The sequence below is a fragment of the Perna viridis genome, chromosome 7, assembly GCF_037379345.1.
Source record: "Perna viridis isolate PV_CMFRI_1.1 ecotype Kerala chromosome 7, ASM3737934v1, whole genome shotgun sequence".
Taxonomy (NCBI): Eukaryota; Metazoa; Mollusca; class Bivalvia; order Mytilida; family Mytilidae; genus Perna; species Perna viridis.
In genome coordinates this window covers 10,436,821-10,454,142 of record NC_142451.1, presented here as the reverse complement: position 1 = coordinate 10,454,142, position 17,322 = coordinate 10,436,821, and the positions used below count along the sequence as shown (strand labels likewise).

The 17,322-nt window shown below is 32.5% G+C and overlaps 1 protein-coding gene across 1 annotated transcript in view; it reads left to right on the top strand.

Annotated features, from left to right (window-relative positions):
• The window catches only part of LOC148611282 (uncharacterized), a 31,429-nt gene extending 14,252 nt beyond the window's left edge, over nt 1-17,177 (top strand). The window contains exons 5-11 of the mRNA XM_088591678.1: nt 1,565-1,726; nt 2,930-3,490; nt 4,339-4,508; nt 7,506-7,653; nt 8,768-8,904; nt 9,388-9,520; nt 10,233-17,177. Coding sequence (XP_088447804.1) covers nt 1,565-1,726; nt 2,930-3,490; nt 4,339-4,508; nt 7,506-7,653; nt 8,768-8,904; nt 9,388-9,520; nt 10,233-11,728 — 2,807 coding nt within the window. The 3' untranslated portion in view covers nt 11,729-17,177. The remainder of the gene's footprint in view (nt 1-1,564; nt 1,727-2,929; nt 3,491-4,338; nt 4,509-7,505; nt 7,654-8,767; nt 8,905-9,387; nt 9,521-10,232) is intronic.
• Nucleotides 17,178-17,322: the final 145 nt, after the last annotated feature.

Genomic DNA, 17,322 nt, shown 5'->3' with positions numbered 1-17,322 from the left:
AATTGATCCACATCCCTATCCAATTATGACAATGTTATATAAAATCATCCCTGAGGGCTTTATTATTACCAGAAAACACAACTTTAAAACTGTTGAAATATTATAAAAAAAAAAAAAAAACTCTCTAAGACGCTTTTACAATATTCTTTACTGGTAAAACATAATCGGATTTAGCATTCCCAAGTTATTGGTCCTTATTCTCTTAAGGTATGTCTGAACATATTCACACATTTTGCTACTTTTTCAACTATAGAAGAATCATAAAGATGAAAGCTACTCATAAGATAAACATGATATTATGAGTGGACCAGCAGCAGTGAAATTTTTTTAGGCAGTTATTTTGCAACCATTTTTACCAGTTGCTCCGATTCCAATGATTTTTGGTTTCTTCAGGAAACATTGTGTTCTAAGTTGAATGGTGATGACGAAAGTTTGTTCTGGGCAGCCATTTTCCCACTAATTTTATTCTTGCTTTGATTTAATAATATTTGACTTACATAATAAACATGGTCTTCTGAGTTGAATGGTGATGATGAAAATGTTGTATAGCAGTGTTTAACTTCATTTTATGTTCTTTTTCATCAAATTTATACTGAGCTAATGTCCCCTTAGACCCCATGGAATAAAGGGCATAGGGGAACCCTGCCCAAATATTTCCCAGTGGTTCTTAAACACTTTGAAGGCATTTCCAACATTTTCCTGTGCATTAGGTACTCAGTTGAACTTACAGCAATCATCAATATATGCTGTTTTTCAGCAATTTTTTGTCAAACATGGTAATAAAACATAATATCTTTACTTACTTAGTTAATCGGGCATGGTTTGCCAGATGAGCGATTCAGGCGCCTTGAGAGCCTCTTGTTTTTTTTTTTATTAATTACCAGTTGTAGTTATGACCGATTCATCAGACTACCATAATTTCTGACCTTGGTGCCCAAGCGTGACATGATTAAAATTTTGTACACTTAATCTAAGCACTTTAGATCAATTGACACCCATTTGAATACAAAAACTAAAACTCACGTTCTAATTATACTTGATTAAAAATATAAACAAACTTAACGATACCATTTTTTAAAGTTATTTCACTGGAATGATATGTTTGGGAAAGATACTTATCTTGGATCTCTGCTGACAGTGTATACCAGTGACTTACAATGCTTGTCTGACCCTCGGTTTATCTTGCAAATTCAAGTTATTCCTATTTTTTTGTTGATTTTGGTAAAAAAAATCAGTAATTTAACTAATACTTCTCATTGACTTTAGGTTGAAAAATATGGTATATTTATTCAGTTTGGTTTATTTGTTTGTTCTTTTTTTTGTATGCTTAGTTAATATATATATTTATTTATTTATATTTTTAATCCTATGTTATATATTTATATGAATCTAAGTGTTTGTATACAATGCTTCAAAATCAGCTTATTCGTCTACAAAATTTGAAAAAAAACTGCCCAAAAATTAATAAAATTAGCATAATTTTCCAAAGAAAGGGTTTTTTGCCTCTTGAACCTGTCAGTGATTGGCCAACCATTATTTTGTTTTGCCACTTTATTATTTTCAGGTTGTTGGCAAAAGACAGAAGAATGCTCATCAGATGGATTGTGTACTGCTAACCGACGGTCAACCAAAGCTAAATATTGTTGTTGCTATGGCAACATGTGTAATGTAAATATTTCAGATGTAGATTCATCACAATTCACTTCAGAAAATCCATTGTCTCATGGTAAGATATTACAGACAGTGTTGTTAATTTTAAAAATTTTGCCAAAGGTTATGAATTAATTTACAAGATTAATTGAGCAAGTGTAGTTCTTCATTGTTCTTCATTCTTTAAAACTGATTTATTCAACGGGTCATAGTTTTCCTTTCCTCGTTTGTCTACCCCAGACTTGACTTTTTATGATCAACTCGGCGGGTGTTTCTAGAAAAGCAGAGGACACTTACCCTACCGGTGCACCTGGTCCATGCTCCCAGTTTTTAGTGGAGTCCAAGTTGCTCATTTGCTTTAGTTACTATGTATGTATAAGTTTAGTTACTTTATGTTCTTTGTTGTGTATGTCTGTTTTCCATGTCTGGTCTTTGTCCCTGGATTACATTCTTTTGATTACCACTATAACCTTGGTTCCCTTGATTACTCTTTGATTGGTCCAAAGTACCATTACCTATTTCTTCAATCTTAAGCCATATGCATCTCTGTAATGATTAAAGTATTACAAAGTAAATGCTGAAAATAAAATATTGTTTTAATGAATTGCATGTACAATGTACACTCATGTAGTCAAATTACAGTACATGTACATGTATCCGTATCATGGCCTATCATCTATCATATTATAGCAATTGGCAAGAAATATTTGTTCTCATACAGAATGAAAAACCCTGAATAATTTTATTACCAGTATTACTTGTTGTTTCTGAGTCAAATGCTTGCAGATTTGCTATTTACAGAGGGTTGAGTTCAGTATTAGAAACAAAACAACTTTTTGTGTAAAAATACTGATAAAAAGCACAAATACCCAGTTTTACATGATAAAAATATTTTTTAAACAAGCATAAAAATAGAAGACTTTGTATTTTAATGCAGTGTTTCGAGATCCTGGAAGTAAACAATAAGATGCAGATAGGTCTTAGGATTTCAGTACATTCTTCATGTACATTGGAATTTTCAGGAAGGAAAATGAAACTAGAATTTGACTTACAAACCCTGTATGAACATGTATGCATGTAGTTTGGATGGACTTGAAAAACAGCTTCTTTCATTTGTTAATTACTGTTTATTCATAATTTTTTGTAAGCATGATTCACTATTATGAAGATGTTTTATTAATGTTGAATCAGGTTTTATTAGGTTTAATAGATCAAAGCTTTTTAAGGAAGCTAGGATACTATTACATGATATGAATTCCATCCATTTCTTTTATTTCAGGTGCTAAACTACTGTCTGAGGCCTACAGCCAATACAAAGAAAAGACTATAATTATCTCCCTTGTCTCAGTTGTTTCTGCCGCTTTGATCATTATGGGTGTCTACTTATTGTACAGACTTTGTTTAGTCTCTAAAAAAACATCAACTGATTCACTCCACCTGGTGGAAGCTCCGCCTCCAAGAGGCTTAGATTTAGAAGGGCTTGAAGTGGAGAAACAAATTTGTCGTGGACGAAACAGTAATGTTTGGCAGGGTACCCTGGGTAATATAGATGTCGCTGTAAAGATGTTTGCTTCTAATCATAAACAGTTGTATTTAAATGAAAAATGTATATATTCATTACCATTCATGGAACACGAGAATTTGTTGAAATTTTATGGCAGTGAGGAACGCCTTACCATGGAAGGATATAAACAATATTGGATGGTTTTGTCCTATTGTCCTGTGGGGAATCTCCAGTGCTATTTAAAGAACAACCTCATTGATTGGTCAACATTTTGTAAGATGGCTTTAACTGCAATCAGGGGTTTGTCACATCTTCACACAGAATTTAGAAAAGGAGGTATGATTATTATGGAAATACACTTTCATTTTCACTTACAATGCTATAAAATTCAGAAATTAATGCCAGCTATTATTTTAGCAGTATATGTATCAAGGGTGAAATGAAACTTTTAATTTTCAAAACTATTACAAAATCTATTGGATTGCTTGAAGTTTAAATTTTTATTGATGCAATTTGCAGTTGCAATTTTTTTATTTTTTTTTCTTAAAAAAATCACTGCCATTTTCCAATTATAGTATTGGTTTCTTGTTATACTCTTCTTAAGCACCTGATGTCACTGCTGTTTTTTTGTGGGAGTTCATATGGCTTGTGCTTTAGTTTTTTGTGTGACATTTTGTTTTCCTGTATTTTTTATGTGCAATCTATTTTATTTGATTCAGTACATTGTGTATTTAGTATGTACAATTTAGATTATCTTGTTTCCTGTGTTCACATTCAGGCCATGTTTGTATTTGAATTATCCAATTGCTGATGATCAGTATTTTTTTGCCGATACCCGGTACCTTATACCCCACACAATAAAGTTGTGAAGGGTGAAGTGATCAGTCTCCAGGATACAACCTTTATATTCATCAGAATTCTTTCAAACATGAGTTAAGAGTTGGTAATCGTAAAAGCTGGCATATGAGTATTCACAGGTACTCCATATTTGTTTCTATCAAATATATAAAGTATGTACAAGGAGAACCATTGCACAAAAACATTTTTTCTCTTAATTTAGTCAATTTTGTTTTCAAATTTGCCAGTTATGTAGGAAATACTGATGATAAAAGTACATGTATGCATGTCTACCTTTACACAGAGTCCAGGGACGATATGTTATATGCTTTTGTATATAATTTCAGATCAATTCAAACCTACAGTTGCCCATAGAGATATCAACACAAGAAATATACTAGTCACTCCAGATAACAGTTGTATTGTTGGAGATCTTGGATTTGCTATAGCCACAGTTGGCTCTAAACTTATGAAAAATGGGCATTATGAGAGTGCTGAGCAGGCATCATTGCAAGACGTATGTGTTTTTTTTTTAATTTTTTTACTCTTTCTTGATAACACAAATTTAAATAATGGTTTATAGTTGGCATACAGAATTATATTTAGAAAGAGAAAATGGCTGTACTCTTAATGAATCTGACAGTAATAGATTTCATTTTTTAAAAATATATACCATATTTTCCGGACTATCAGCAGTGATTTAGCTAGCGCTCATCATTTTCGCCATTTACGAAATGATTTCATAAATGATGAAAAGGCTTAAGATCGTTTTCGTCATTTAAAATTTGAAAAGTGTATTAAAAAAATCCATTCAAAAAGTATTTCAGATAAATTTTCGTCACCTTAAAAAAAAATGTTAAAAACTGTCAATCGTCACTCAGCTTTACACTCTGAAAAGTTTATGACAAGCTTGGTAATTACCTGGTCAACCAGGTGTGAAATACATTTTATTGTTGTTAAACTGGCATCCCTGATATGTGCATCGATAATAATCCTTTAAAATAACAACAATTTATCAATTGTTTGATCATTAGGACCACAAAAGATAATCCGAGGGTTCTCACTCAACTTTAAGCGGTTGTTTTCGACCGCCGAAAAAAAGCCTTGAGTTGACTCAAGACATTTCTGCTTTTAAGTACGTTTAAAATATAACATATATATATATATCCTTATTTTAAGGATTAGTCGTGTTAAACGATTTCGATCTTTAACGGATACCGACCGATTTTACTCCCATATAAAAAACCCTTCAGGAACCTCGCAACGTATATATAGCTATCTATTTTTAGAAATTTAAATGCACACACAAAAACAACGTCTCCGATGTGTGACTGGTCATCTCATGGATTTCAATTCATTTTAACGCAGTAGCGCAATAACCAGTTAGGAAGTATTAATCAACGATGAATATTTATTTTACGATTCTCTTTTCTTCTTGAAACGAGATCACAATGATTACGAACGTCTTAAATTGTACTCATGATCTGGGGACAAAGGTCACTAAAAAATTACCACACAGCAGTAAGATATCACGCAGCAACCGCTTACAGAGTGCAACATTCTACAGTTGACTATGCCAATGTGACCAACCTCCTTTCTATCTGTCTAGTTTCTGTGTTATCTTCTGGTGACTGAGAGGGGATTTAGTAGGTACTATCTGATCAAGACCTATCTTAGAAACAGTCTCAAGGTGTCATCAATCAATTCTCTTCTAAAAGATCTGTCTCTGTCCTTCTGATTTGAGGAGTTTTAGGTCGAAAAGGGCTTTTGAGGTGTGGTATTTGGCAAAGGACAGGAGGATTTTCGCTTATTAGTTGAGCTATTTTTAGACTGAATACATCAAAGCTTTGTCATGATGTAAAAAATTTCTATTTTACTATTTTTCAAATAGTAACTATTTTATTTTATTAAGTAAAACACGTTTTCTAATAGAAAATAATAGTTATTTTGTTGTAATATTTCTTGTTATTCCTGTATCTGTAAACTTAAAATGAATATATTAAGAGTGTTTATGTCTTTAGTTAATGATACTATTGACTATTTACAAAATTCTGCTGCCCATAATATGTCGTTCGTGCTCTACGCAAAAGTGACTAAAGCCCTCAAAATCCTAGCTAAAACCCTGCTATCAGTCGATGTGGAGTATAAGTTGAATTGCCTAATTTTGACCAAAATCGACGAAAAAAACATAGATAAGTCGAAGATCAGAAGTGTACAGTCATAGGTGTCAGTGGAGATTAGAGTTGAGCAGTTTGTTTTTTGTTACAGCATATTATTCCTTGTTTAGTATTTCTGAATTAAATTAATATTTGTATTTTTGTTAAAGTGTACTTTGTGAGTTCAATTTTTTTATTGCATTGTGTGTCAATTGCTCTGAAGCCTTAGACCATCAGGTTTTCAAAATTGTAAACATGTCAGGCGTGGGCACCCAGGTGTGAAATTAGTGAGAAATTAATTTGATGAATACAATAAAAACAGATTGTTACCTTTAAATTTGGTTGCAATTAGCCATTTAGATAACACTTTAACTGATTATGATTTGAGCAACATGTGAATGTGTTACGACATACCGTGAATGGGTATAAAATTAGCATATTAAAGGATTGATAACTTCTGAACACTCGATAATGTCTTACTAATAAAAAAGAGTTTTGTTAACGTTTCTTCTAGACTTTGTTTATATATTTTAATGGTTTTAAAGTTTTTTTTTAACATCGTCGTATTCATTCACAAAGGATATCGGCACTGATCAATGATCTTTGGATTTGATCGCCTGTTTGACTGAGTTACTGCTTTCGTTGATTGTTTACCCAAAATTTTGAATTTCAAAAATGAAATAAACAAATCTAATGAAATGCATTGCAGATGAACATTTTTTCTTGAAAAATCCCTAAGTAAGTCAAATTGGACGATAAGTTGATGCTGACACTTTGCTGAAAAAAGTATTGACAAATAGTCCAGATAATACGGTTAAAGTTAAATCGTACAAGAAATAGAAAGTATCAGGTTAATTTGTTCTCATTATGTAAGTTTGCCTAAAGTATCAAGGAACATAAAAAAACCATCTTCACAAGTAATATGGAGGGAAAAAAACCTGAAGCAATGAAAAGAATTAACTAATGGTACTTTCAGTTTTAATCAGAAGCTAGGAAGGAAATGAAATGTAACATTCTTTGCAAAAGCTGATCAAGGGCCTTTCTTCTAAGAAACAATATTTAATACTGTGAAAGTATTATTGTTTGTGGGGTACCAATTTTAATGGTTTTCGTGGGTCTGGTAAACCACAAAATTTGGTTCCCAGCGAAGAGGAAATTTCCCATTGGTTTGTGTGATAGAGTTTAAAATCCACGAATTCAAGAATCCATGAACTGGTATTTTTCCCTAAACCACAAAAATTGGTACCCACAAATAAAAGTACCTTCACAGTAGTTAATTTGATCTTCCATACTTCATTTTAATTTGTAGCATAATATACCTTCAAATTTTATTTACATATTATAAAAAATGCTTTCAGGTTGGAACCTTGCGATACATGGCACCAGAGTTACTAGATGGTGCAGCAAACCTGAGAGAATCAGAAACATCACTGAAACAGATAGATATTTATGCTTTTGGTCTTGTTCTCTGGGAGATGTCTACTAGGTGTACCTGTCTCTATAGTGGTAACTTCTTATTCTTAATTCAATGTTGCATTTTTTTTTACACCTGTCTTTTTAGAGAGGACATTTAAGGTATTTATGGTGTCCATTGTTCACACTTTGCATGGTAACCCAAAAATGCTGCCTGCAATGTTTGTGAAAGTAGGGGACATTTTTTATATTGATTTAAGCTTTTTTATATTGATTTTTGGAATAAGGGGCCAGAACAAGTTACCGAAAACGGTAAAAAATGCTGGTCATTAACAAATTTCGCAAATGTCCGACAAACCGTTTCCAATATCGGACATAAAAAATTGTCAACCCTTAGAAATTACAATCTGCATGGTTTTATTAGTGCCTAAACATCCTGTTTACCTGTCTCTTAATTGTTTATTGGAAATTAATTGACAGATGTGCATCAATATTAGCCTATGCACAGCCACCTGTGACTGTGATTTACCTGTAACTGATTAGTTGATTGCATAATTAAATTAACAGTTCACTTGCAGCACCATTTCCTATATGAATGAATTGAAGTGACTCAAATGTTTTTTACATTTTATACTTGATTTTTAAAATTCAGATAAAGATTAACAAATCCATCATTTTCCCGCCAATCTTTCAGTTGTAACAAAAGCATGTGGTGCTGAGACTACAAATCAATTTGTAATTATCAATTTATCGATTGTATCCTTTTAACACAGAAGTCAACCACCCATTTAAATCAATATACAAAATTTATTCGCAATTTTCTTTTATTTATCCACATTTTATATCACTCTGAAGTTCTCCGCTGTTAGCCAATGTGATAAAAAAAAGTCATTGAGATACTTGTTAGAATGTCCCATTTGTGTTCAAAACTTGTTCAGATATTTTGGGCATATCAAACTGCATTTCAAGAAGCATTTTATTGTCTATCTGTTTATCATATACATGTAGAATGCCAACACACCTCCTTTGAAACTATTGAACGGAATTTTATGAAACTTGGTGGTGGGTGAGAAGGTCACCATATGTAATTTTGAAATTTTCGTGAAATTTTATTGCCTGTATCCACCCAGAGTAGCCAATTTACAATTTAGTTTGCAACAAGTTATTTAAGATCTATGATAGTAGAGTAATACTTTATATGTTGTAGGTGTACCTGTACCAGATTATTCTTTACCTTACCAGAAAGAGGCAGGTATTCATCCAACATTTGAAGAAATGCAGATACTTGTATCCAGAAACAAAGTCAGACCGAAGTTCCCTGAAGTCTGGAAAGACTATAATCAGGTATTCAATGGCCATTTAATATTTTGGGAATTTTACTGATTTTATGTGAATATCTGTTTGGTGGGAATCATAGACAAAATCATTAACAGACACAGTGTATGTTTGATGGGTCCATGATTCTTTGCTAACATGATTTAGTATATTCCCCTATAAAGTTTGAGGATCTATATCACCATGTCTGTCAGTTTGTTAGCTCATCTTTCCACATTGTTGTAAGCCAACCTCCTCCTGAACTGCTAATGGGATTTTGAAGAAATTTTGTAGGAAGGTTTGGCTTCATATGCTGATCTGCATAAAGGAAAATAGTTTTGGTCTGAATACTCCAGAAGAAAATAATTCAAATTAAGTGTTTAACTTAGCATTTAAGTCCTTTTGAAGAAAGGGGGTTATTCTCTTTGTGAGCTTTATGTATAACAACATTTGTTTCTTAAAAGGGCTTTGCTGTACCATTGTTATTGGCTAACTTGATTTCTATTTATTTAGGCTGTGAGAGCATTGAAAGACACTATGGAAGATTGTTGGGACCATGATGCTGAAGCAAGGCTTACATCAATGTGTGTAGAAGAGCGTATACTGGATATGATGATTCTCTGGACTCATGATTCTAAACATAAAGGTAAAAGAACTGTCACTCAGGACAAGACCTTTTTAGGGATGCTTACCCTACTGGTGCACCTGGTCCATGCTCCCAGTTTTTAGTGGAGTCCGAGTTGCTCATTTACTTTTGTTACTTTGTATGTATGATTTTAGTTACTTTATGTTCTTTGTTGTGTATGTCTGTTTTCCATGTCAGGTCTTTGTCCCTGGATTACATTCTTTTGATTACCGCTATAACCTTGGTTCCCTTGATTGCTCTTTTATCTTAGCTGCAGGAGAGTCATCATGTGCAAGATATACCTCTGGAGTTACATTAGTTTTGAGTAAAAAAAAAGAATTTTTAATTGTAATCTTCTGAAAGGGAAATAAAGCCATACCAACTGAAGGGATATCTGATATATTTTGATCTTGTAAAAAAGGTTAAGGAAAAAAACAGATAAAAACAGGGGACTCAAAACATAGAATCCTGAAATGGACACTCAGAAAACTTGAAGGAAAGGGTACTCTTGGGCTCCCAATGAAGATTATTACTAGCATATAAGAAATCAAAAGATTTAGCATTTATTTATAGATATCACAGCATTCTTACTTCAATTACAGGAGATTCAAACCAGTATTAGTTGTATCATACCTCCGCCTATTGACAAAATATACCTCCTGCTTATAAATACTTTTAAAGTAGTTCATGTTACATGTAAAAATGCCATTTCCATGTATTTCTATTTTTACAGCAACCACTCCTATGTTGAATACAACCAGTAATCTGTTCAGTAACCCAGTAGATGATGAAGTTGAACCCGTCTCGGCTGCAGAACCAGTCATATCTCGGCATGAAATGTCTGATCTGACTGATAGTAGTACAGCCCATTTTATTGTCAACTCTCCACCAAATACTAATGTAAGTCGTGATGTCACTGGGTCATATCCTCAAAGAGGAATGAGTGTATCTAATTCTACAGTGGAGACATTTGTACCCCCATCAACCCCTTCTGAAGGGGAAACATTCCAGAAAAATTACAAAATGATGTTGGAGAAAAATAACTGTGTGCTTCAACCTCACCAGGGTCGTAACCCAACTGTAGAGAGAAATACACACAAGAGGAGTGATGAGGAACTTGCTGTGTCAGGAAATACGCTGCTTTATGGGAATGAAATTCCCGAAAATAATCTGGCGTCTCTAAATGATACTCTTATGGACAATGTAAATGAGAATTTGGATACTTCATTAGTCCAGAGTGATGTTCTAAATATGAACACACGGCACACCAATACCCCAATTCCTTATCTTCAGAACCAAGTTCACAGAACAGATTCAGGAACTCGGCCAAAGAATGCCAATATGAAAAATGCTTGCAATGTGTCTGCAAACAATACAGAAACAAAGAGTAAGTTTCTAACAAAACTATTTGGACCTAAGGGTTACATACCTATTGGTCTTTTCCATCTGGGTTCAAAATCCAGTGGGAAGTCATCTAGCAGTGGGAATGTGCAATCTCAGAATAAAGACAATGGTGTTCCATTAAATGACAGGTATACTACAGAGCAGTCTGATGGAAGACTTAATTTAACTAGTGCCAATATAACTAATCAAACACATAAACCTTCAAATCCATCCCTCTCTGGACAGATGGTACCGAAAGATTTTATGGTTAGTTTACAGAATGGAAAGCCAGTCGCCAGACCTACAAATATAAATTTACTGTATGGGAGTGAGATGTCTGAGGAGTCATCTGAGGGGGACGATCTTCAACTACCGAGTCTGAGTGACGAACTTGGTATTGCTCACTTAGAGTTGTCTCAAATTCCACAACAATTTAAACTTATAATTAAAGACAAAGACAATGTGGAACAGTATTCGAAAAGTACATCTGACCTTTATCCATTCGATCCTAATAAGGATTCAGATGACAGTGGAAGTTTTAAACGAAGTCGTCCAGATTCACTCAAATTAAAGGGACATAACTACACTGTGAGCTCTAGTCAAACATATCCACAGAACAACACACGAGATAAAAAGTTCAAGATCAAACGTAGAGTGAAAACACCATTAAATTTGATCAAGCATGGTCGCTTCTCTCTGTATGATGATAGACTTATGACTCAATATGTGAATGAGGACTCAATGGAAGGCAACTGCTTAAAGCAGTCTGGTGGTAATTTATATGAAATCAAAAAGTGCTGTGATGGTAATGCTAATTCTGTAAGCCTTGCTGATCGAAATTGTTAATATTTCTGTTAATTCACCTTTATATAAGGACTTTGATCATGTGATTCTTACTGAAAACATATGTGATTATTTTTTCCATACTTTCCTTTCTGTACACACTACAGCACAGTGTTTATGGTTGTTTCCATATTCTCATTTTGTTAAAACTGAAAATACAAACATGTACATTTAAGTAAGATTTACTGAATAATATTCCAAATTTGCCAGGTTACAGAATGAATCAGATAGATAGTTATTTTCTTTAAAATTGTCTGCCTATGGTGGCAGCATACTTATAAAATCATGTGTAGTTACTATACATAGTAAAATACTAATTTAATTTGGGTGTTAGATATGCCATAAAATGTCCAAAAGTTAACTCTTCCAAGTATGGGAGATAACTCCTGTACACCACAAGTTGGAAATACTTTTTTTTAAATACCAGTTGAAATAGGCAGCATAACCTCAGTGCTCCGAGTGTGGCCTATAAACAAATCCACATTGAAAAATTTTCCTTATGATTATGTGCTGTCTTTTGCCAGTGGAATTAGATTTTTTTAAAATCACCATGCTGCAGTGTACAGAAACTGTTGCTCCTGAGAAAGTTTGTTTATATGTAAACTTGTATGCTGCTTGTGAAAAGACTCTTTAGATAAATTAATTTTAAATGTAAAGAACTTCTAGAAAACGTTTATTTAATCAGGCATTTTATTGATACAGTAGTGTATAACATTATATCAAAGTTTATATATTTTAATTAACTTAAGATTTTCTTATTTTTATTTCATTGGCAAACCTTTATATTCAACTTGATTTACCAAATCTTATTCTAGTTTCTCTTTAACATATGTCTCTGTTATCTGAGTAATCAGTGCTTTTTCAGACTATAAGAATCTATCAGTCCTTTGCAATCCTGTTTTGATGAATTTGTAGCTAATCCCATTTGTACATGTATATTTGTTAGTTTGATCTCACAGAACTTACTGGATGACTTAAGAGGTAGACCCATGGTAAGGGACACAACCCATACAAATCATCAGAACGTTTGTATTCAGCGTTTTACATCAATATCATGTAAGTGTCAAAGTAACCTGGACTGATTTCATTTGGTGTCAAATGAAAACTTGACAGGCTATGGTGAAACTGAATATGATACAAACATGAGTTATGTCCCTTACCCTAGGTCTACCTCCTTAATTTACATCCACTGTTTAAGCTTTTTATGTTTTAGTACCATTCTGTGTAAGAATCAGGCAGTGAGTGACACATCATTGTTCTCAATTTGGTCTTTTTTACTCATATTCTATACATCTAGGAAACAACAGAAAAGCTATTTAAATTTATCCTGAAGCATCATTGACTTTGATTTTTTTTTTACAGCTTACCGGTATATAGGGAATATGAGCGGGAAAATTATCCTGTCATTTTTCCACTCTGCATCTCAACTAAATTTGACCTATCAATATTTTAAAAAGGCAAACTTCACATACACTTTGATAGTAGTTTCTGGAGGTTATGAGGTATAAACACTTTGATAATGCAATAAAATTGAGGTGTTCTTTCTTCATGTGCCAAATGTTGTACACATTTTGCCTGATTCTTCGACAGAGAAGTACTTAAAGATTATTATGATCTGACAAAAGTTTGTGCTTGTAGAACAAAGTCTTTCAAAATTATTTTTTGAAAACTTCACTTGAATATTACATAAAAAATCAGATCTTTTTTTACTTAAGTTTTATTGCTAAATTCTAAAACAGATTGCCTAAGACTTTAACATCATAGTAAGAATCAATCTGTAATGTTTCTCAGGCTGTCTCTCATGAAAATTTATGTGAGAGGGGGGCATATGTATATACAAATGGGTACATTGTATCTCTCAGAAAGGGACAAGAGTGCTTTTATAGCGAGTTAAACAATAATGAGGAAGGAGAAAATGTAGTACTTTATGTTTTTAATATGGCTACAAAAATGGATAATGTAGTTTAGACACTGAGAACTAGAACATTATACTGTGAAAATACTATTGTTCGTGGGATCCCAATTTTAGTGGTTTTTGTGGATAGGCCAAACCACAAAATTTGGTTCCCAACGAAAAGGAGATTTCCATTGATGTGTATACTGAAAACATCCAAACCACAAATTTAAAATTCCACGAACTTGTACTTCTTCCCTTATCCTTAAAAATTGGTATCCACAAATTAAAGTATGTTCACAGTATTAAGGTTGCCTAAGACTAATTTTTTGTACGGTTTTTTCAGATGTGTCATTCTCACAATAGCAATGCTTTGTGATGGCAAGAAAATTTGTCATTAAGTCATTATAATTACTTACTTAAGTTTGTGCCTAAAGATTTCTCTGATCTACTGGTAAGTTAAGATATCTCTCTTAGGTACATGTATGGTATGTTTAATATACTGCATTGAATGTACATGTATATGATGATGAAATTTTCTGTGGTATTTCTTTTCTCGTGGATATGATTTTTTTTTTTTACGTCTATCATGTATGAACTCAAACTATTGAAACAAGTGATTTTTTATATCCATTGGAGTTATTACCTTGTTTTGAATTGAGCTTATTGCTTTAAATATGACCATGTGATATTTTGTGTAGACAGGACCATTTCTAAGTTCTGTGAGTTATGTATTCTCTTCTATGTGGAAGGTTTGAATGGAAACAGATGTAATGTATTAACTCTTAAAACTATGATACCTTCTCTGTATTTCTCTTCCAAGCTGGTTGTGATTATTCCGGACTTAATTCTTATGCTATTTATTGCAATGTTGCTTTCATGTTTTGCATATTGTCTTAACAGTGGAACCTGTTTTATCTGATACACTTCATGTAGAAGTAGGCCATCATAAAAAATCTTGGATTCTCATCTACATTTTGACTTGGAATTTTATTTATTTTTTTAACAAATTAAGTGAAACATGACCTAAATTGGGAAAAAATCAAATTAAAATTGTTTATGCACGATGAAAAATTGGGTAATTAGGGGATGAGAATCCAGGATATTTTGGAGGGCCATAAGACAGATCGGAGAGAATACGATAACAACAGTTGTATGTAAAACCTTCTAAACTTTAACTCAAATAAACCTGAAACCTGTCTAAAACAAATTTTTTTCTGAAGTTCATCTATTTCAGTGAGAATTGTCTTCTTTGTTATCTTTTAAGACTAAAAATTTCCTGTGTAAACCAAAAAGAATGTTCTGTTTAGAACTATTGGTTTAGTCAGATTCACTGTACTATCAATCGGTCAGTGGGTAAGACATGGAAAACCCCACCATTTTGAAAGTTTATTTGACTATTTGCATCATCAGAATCAAGGGAAAGAGACAAGATTTCCCATATCATTTTTGGTAAACTGAGTTATAATTTCATTGAAATGCACTGAACATGAACATTTCAAGGGGAGATAACTCATTTTTCTAACATTCTATTGGCAAATTTCTGAGCAAATCAAGTGATGCAGAAATCAAATAGTTGTCTTTTCAGAAAGAGACAGCAACCTTGAGTGAAATTATATTGTCAGATCAGTGGATTTTTGACATGCATGTTTCTGAATTTTCCCATTTTGCCTCACATTCATTGGGAGATGGCATTTTTAAGTTGAAATAACTTTTGTCCAATCCGTTTGAACTTTATGCACTAAAATATGTTCATTTCAAACTTAAACTTAATACATAAGAATGTCAGGTACAACAGGAAAGAATACTTCAGTGTCAGTTAAACAGGTTCATCTGTACTAAGAACTTGAAATTATCAGTGTTTTCCTTGGTCCTTTAAAGTATAGTTCACAAGAAGTACCTACTGAATATTTTATTTAATTGTAAAATATGTTACAGTCTGTTACATTTTCTTGTCCTTATATTTAAAAATTATTCAATTATGATCATTATAGAAAACCCAAAACTTTGAACCTCCCCCCTCCTCCTTTCATACTTTTTTTATTGTTCTTTCTATCTTACCTGATTATCAAGTTTAATGTACTTATATGTGATTGATGCATCACCTGCACCTTGATGTGCTTTAGAAATGTAAGTTCAATCTCTGCATTGCTCCTGATGATACGTACAGTATATCATTAAACAAGTTATAGACACTTTGTAGACAGACATGATTTTCATTTAAAATAACAAATAAAACATTGTCAATAAGTCAAACAAGTCAGTTATCAATGATCCTGCAAACTTATCTTTTTTATCAGCAGGGAGGGATCCAGAAATTTATAAAAAGAGGGAGTGTCAATGCATCAATTTATTAAAAAGATTAATTTATTGGCACCTCCTTATGCTTTTTGCTGTAAAAAAAAAAAAAAAACATTAATTCAAGGGCACCAATTTTCATGGTTCAGCTTTTTATTATTCTGCTAGGCTTTTAATTTGTGGATTTCAGAAGCACCTATTAAGATAGCAATTAAAACCACATATTGTTGGAAATTTGTCAGAGGAGTGTCCAGGATTTTAGGTTATGGAGGGACATAAATATAATTAAATGCCAAGCAAAGCCAAACAAGAACATTTTGTAAAAAACATTCAAAATTTCAAGATTTCATGCAAAAAAATTTCCACAATTCTAGGGGGGAGTGAACATCACCTCTGCCCCTCTGGATCTGCCTCAGTGTTTTTTCTTAAACTTTGAAAACCACAAAAAAGTAACACCTATGAACAATATTTCTTCCATAATAAGTAATTGAACTTTACTGACTGAAGACTGCCTACTTGAAAATATTGAAATTAATTTTATTGATTGACAGTAAAACAATCACTAGCTTAGCACATGTTTTACTGTAAATCATTTATTTTTTTTAATATTTTGCAAATTTCACAAGCAAGAAAAAGTGCCATGAATATGTCCAATCATTATGAGTGTTAGTTACAAAAATAAATACTAATGGAATAGAATTAATATCCTGAAAATAAAAAATTATGTTATTTTGTGTTTTGTTAACCAATACACATTTTTGTAATATGTACTGATCCTCATTTCTTTGTCTTTAGAACAGTATTTGTACCTACAGTTTATTGAAAGCATCAGTTTTTATGCCCTTTTGTTTTGTTTGAGAAAGGGAACAACCATTTGATTTTATAAGAGTAGGATCAACTTCTGATCACATGTAAATTTTATCCCATTTTTTTTTAATTTCATTTTAAAGTAATAAGACTAGTTGTATTTGTCCTACATTTGTTTACCACCACAAGTTCATATTCTTCTTAAATGTACAAAATTTGATCCTCCTTTTTATAAATTAAATGGTTGCTCCCTAATAGCACTACTTAATAAATATTGACAAGTTAATGTCTATGAGTACAGTGTATGTCTAAATGGTTGTATGACTAATAATTGTTATAAGTCATTCCCGAGAACTTTCAGTATGACATTTGTGCCATGTTGTTGTGAACAAATATTTTTTGTTATTAGCCATATGCTGCAAGCTATTTAATGCATTAAAGTAGTCAGTTGAAGATTTTGGTTTTTTTTCTTTTATGTTCTGTTTGATTATTTGGAAATCCACTGATTGGTTGTACAGTCATGAGGTATGAAGAGCAGTCAGCTTTGGGTTTCCGATGATGTATTTGATTAAGTCTCAAATTTTATTAATGGTTGTTC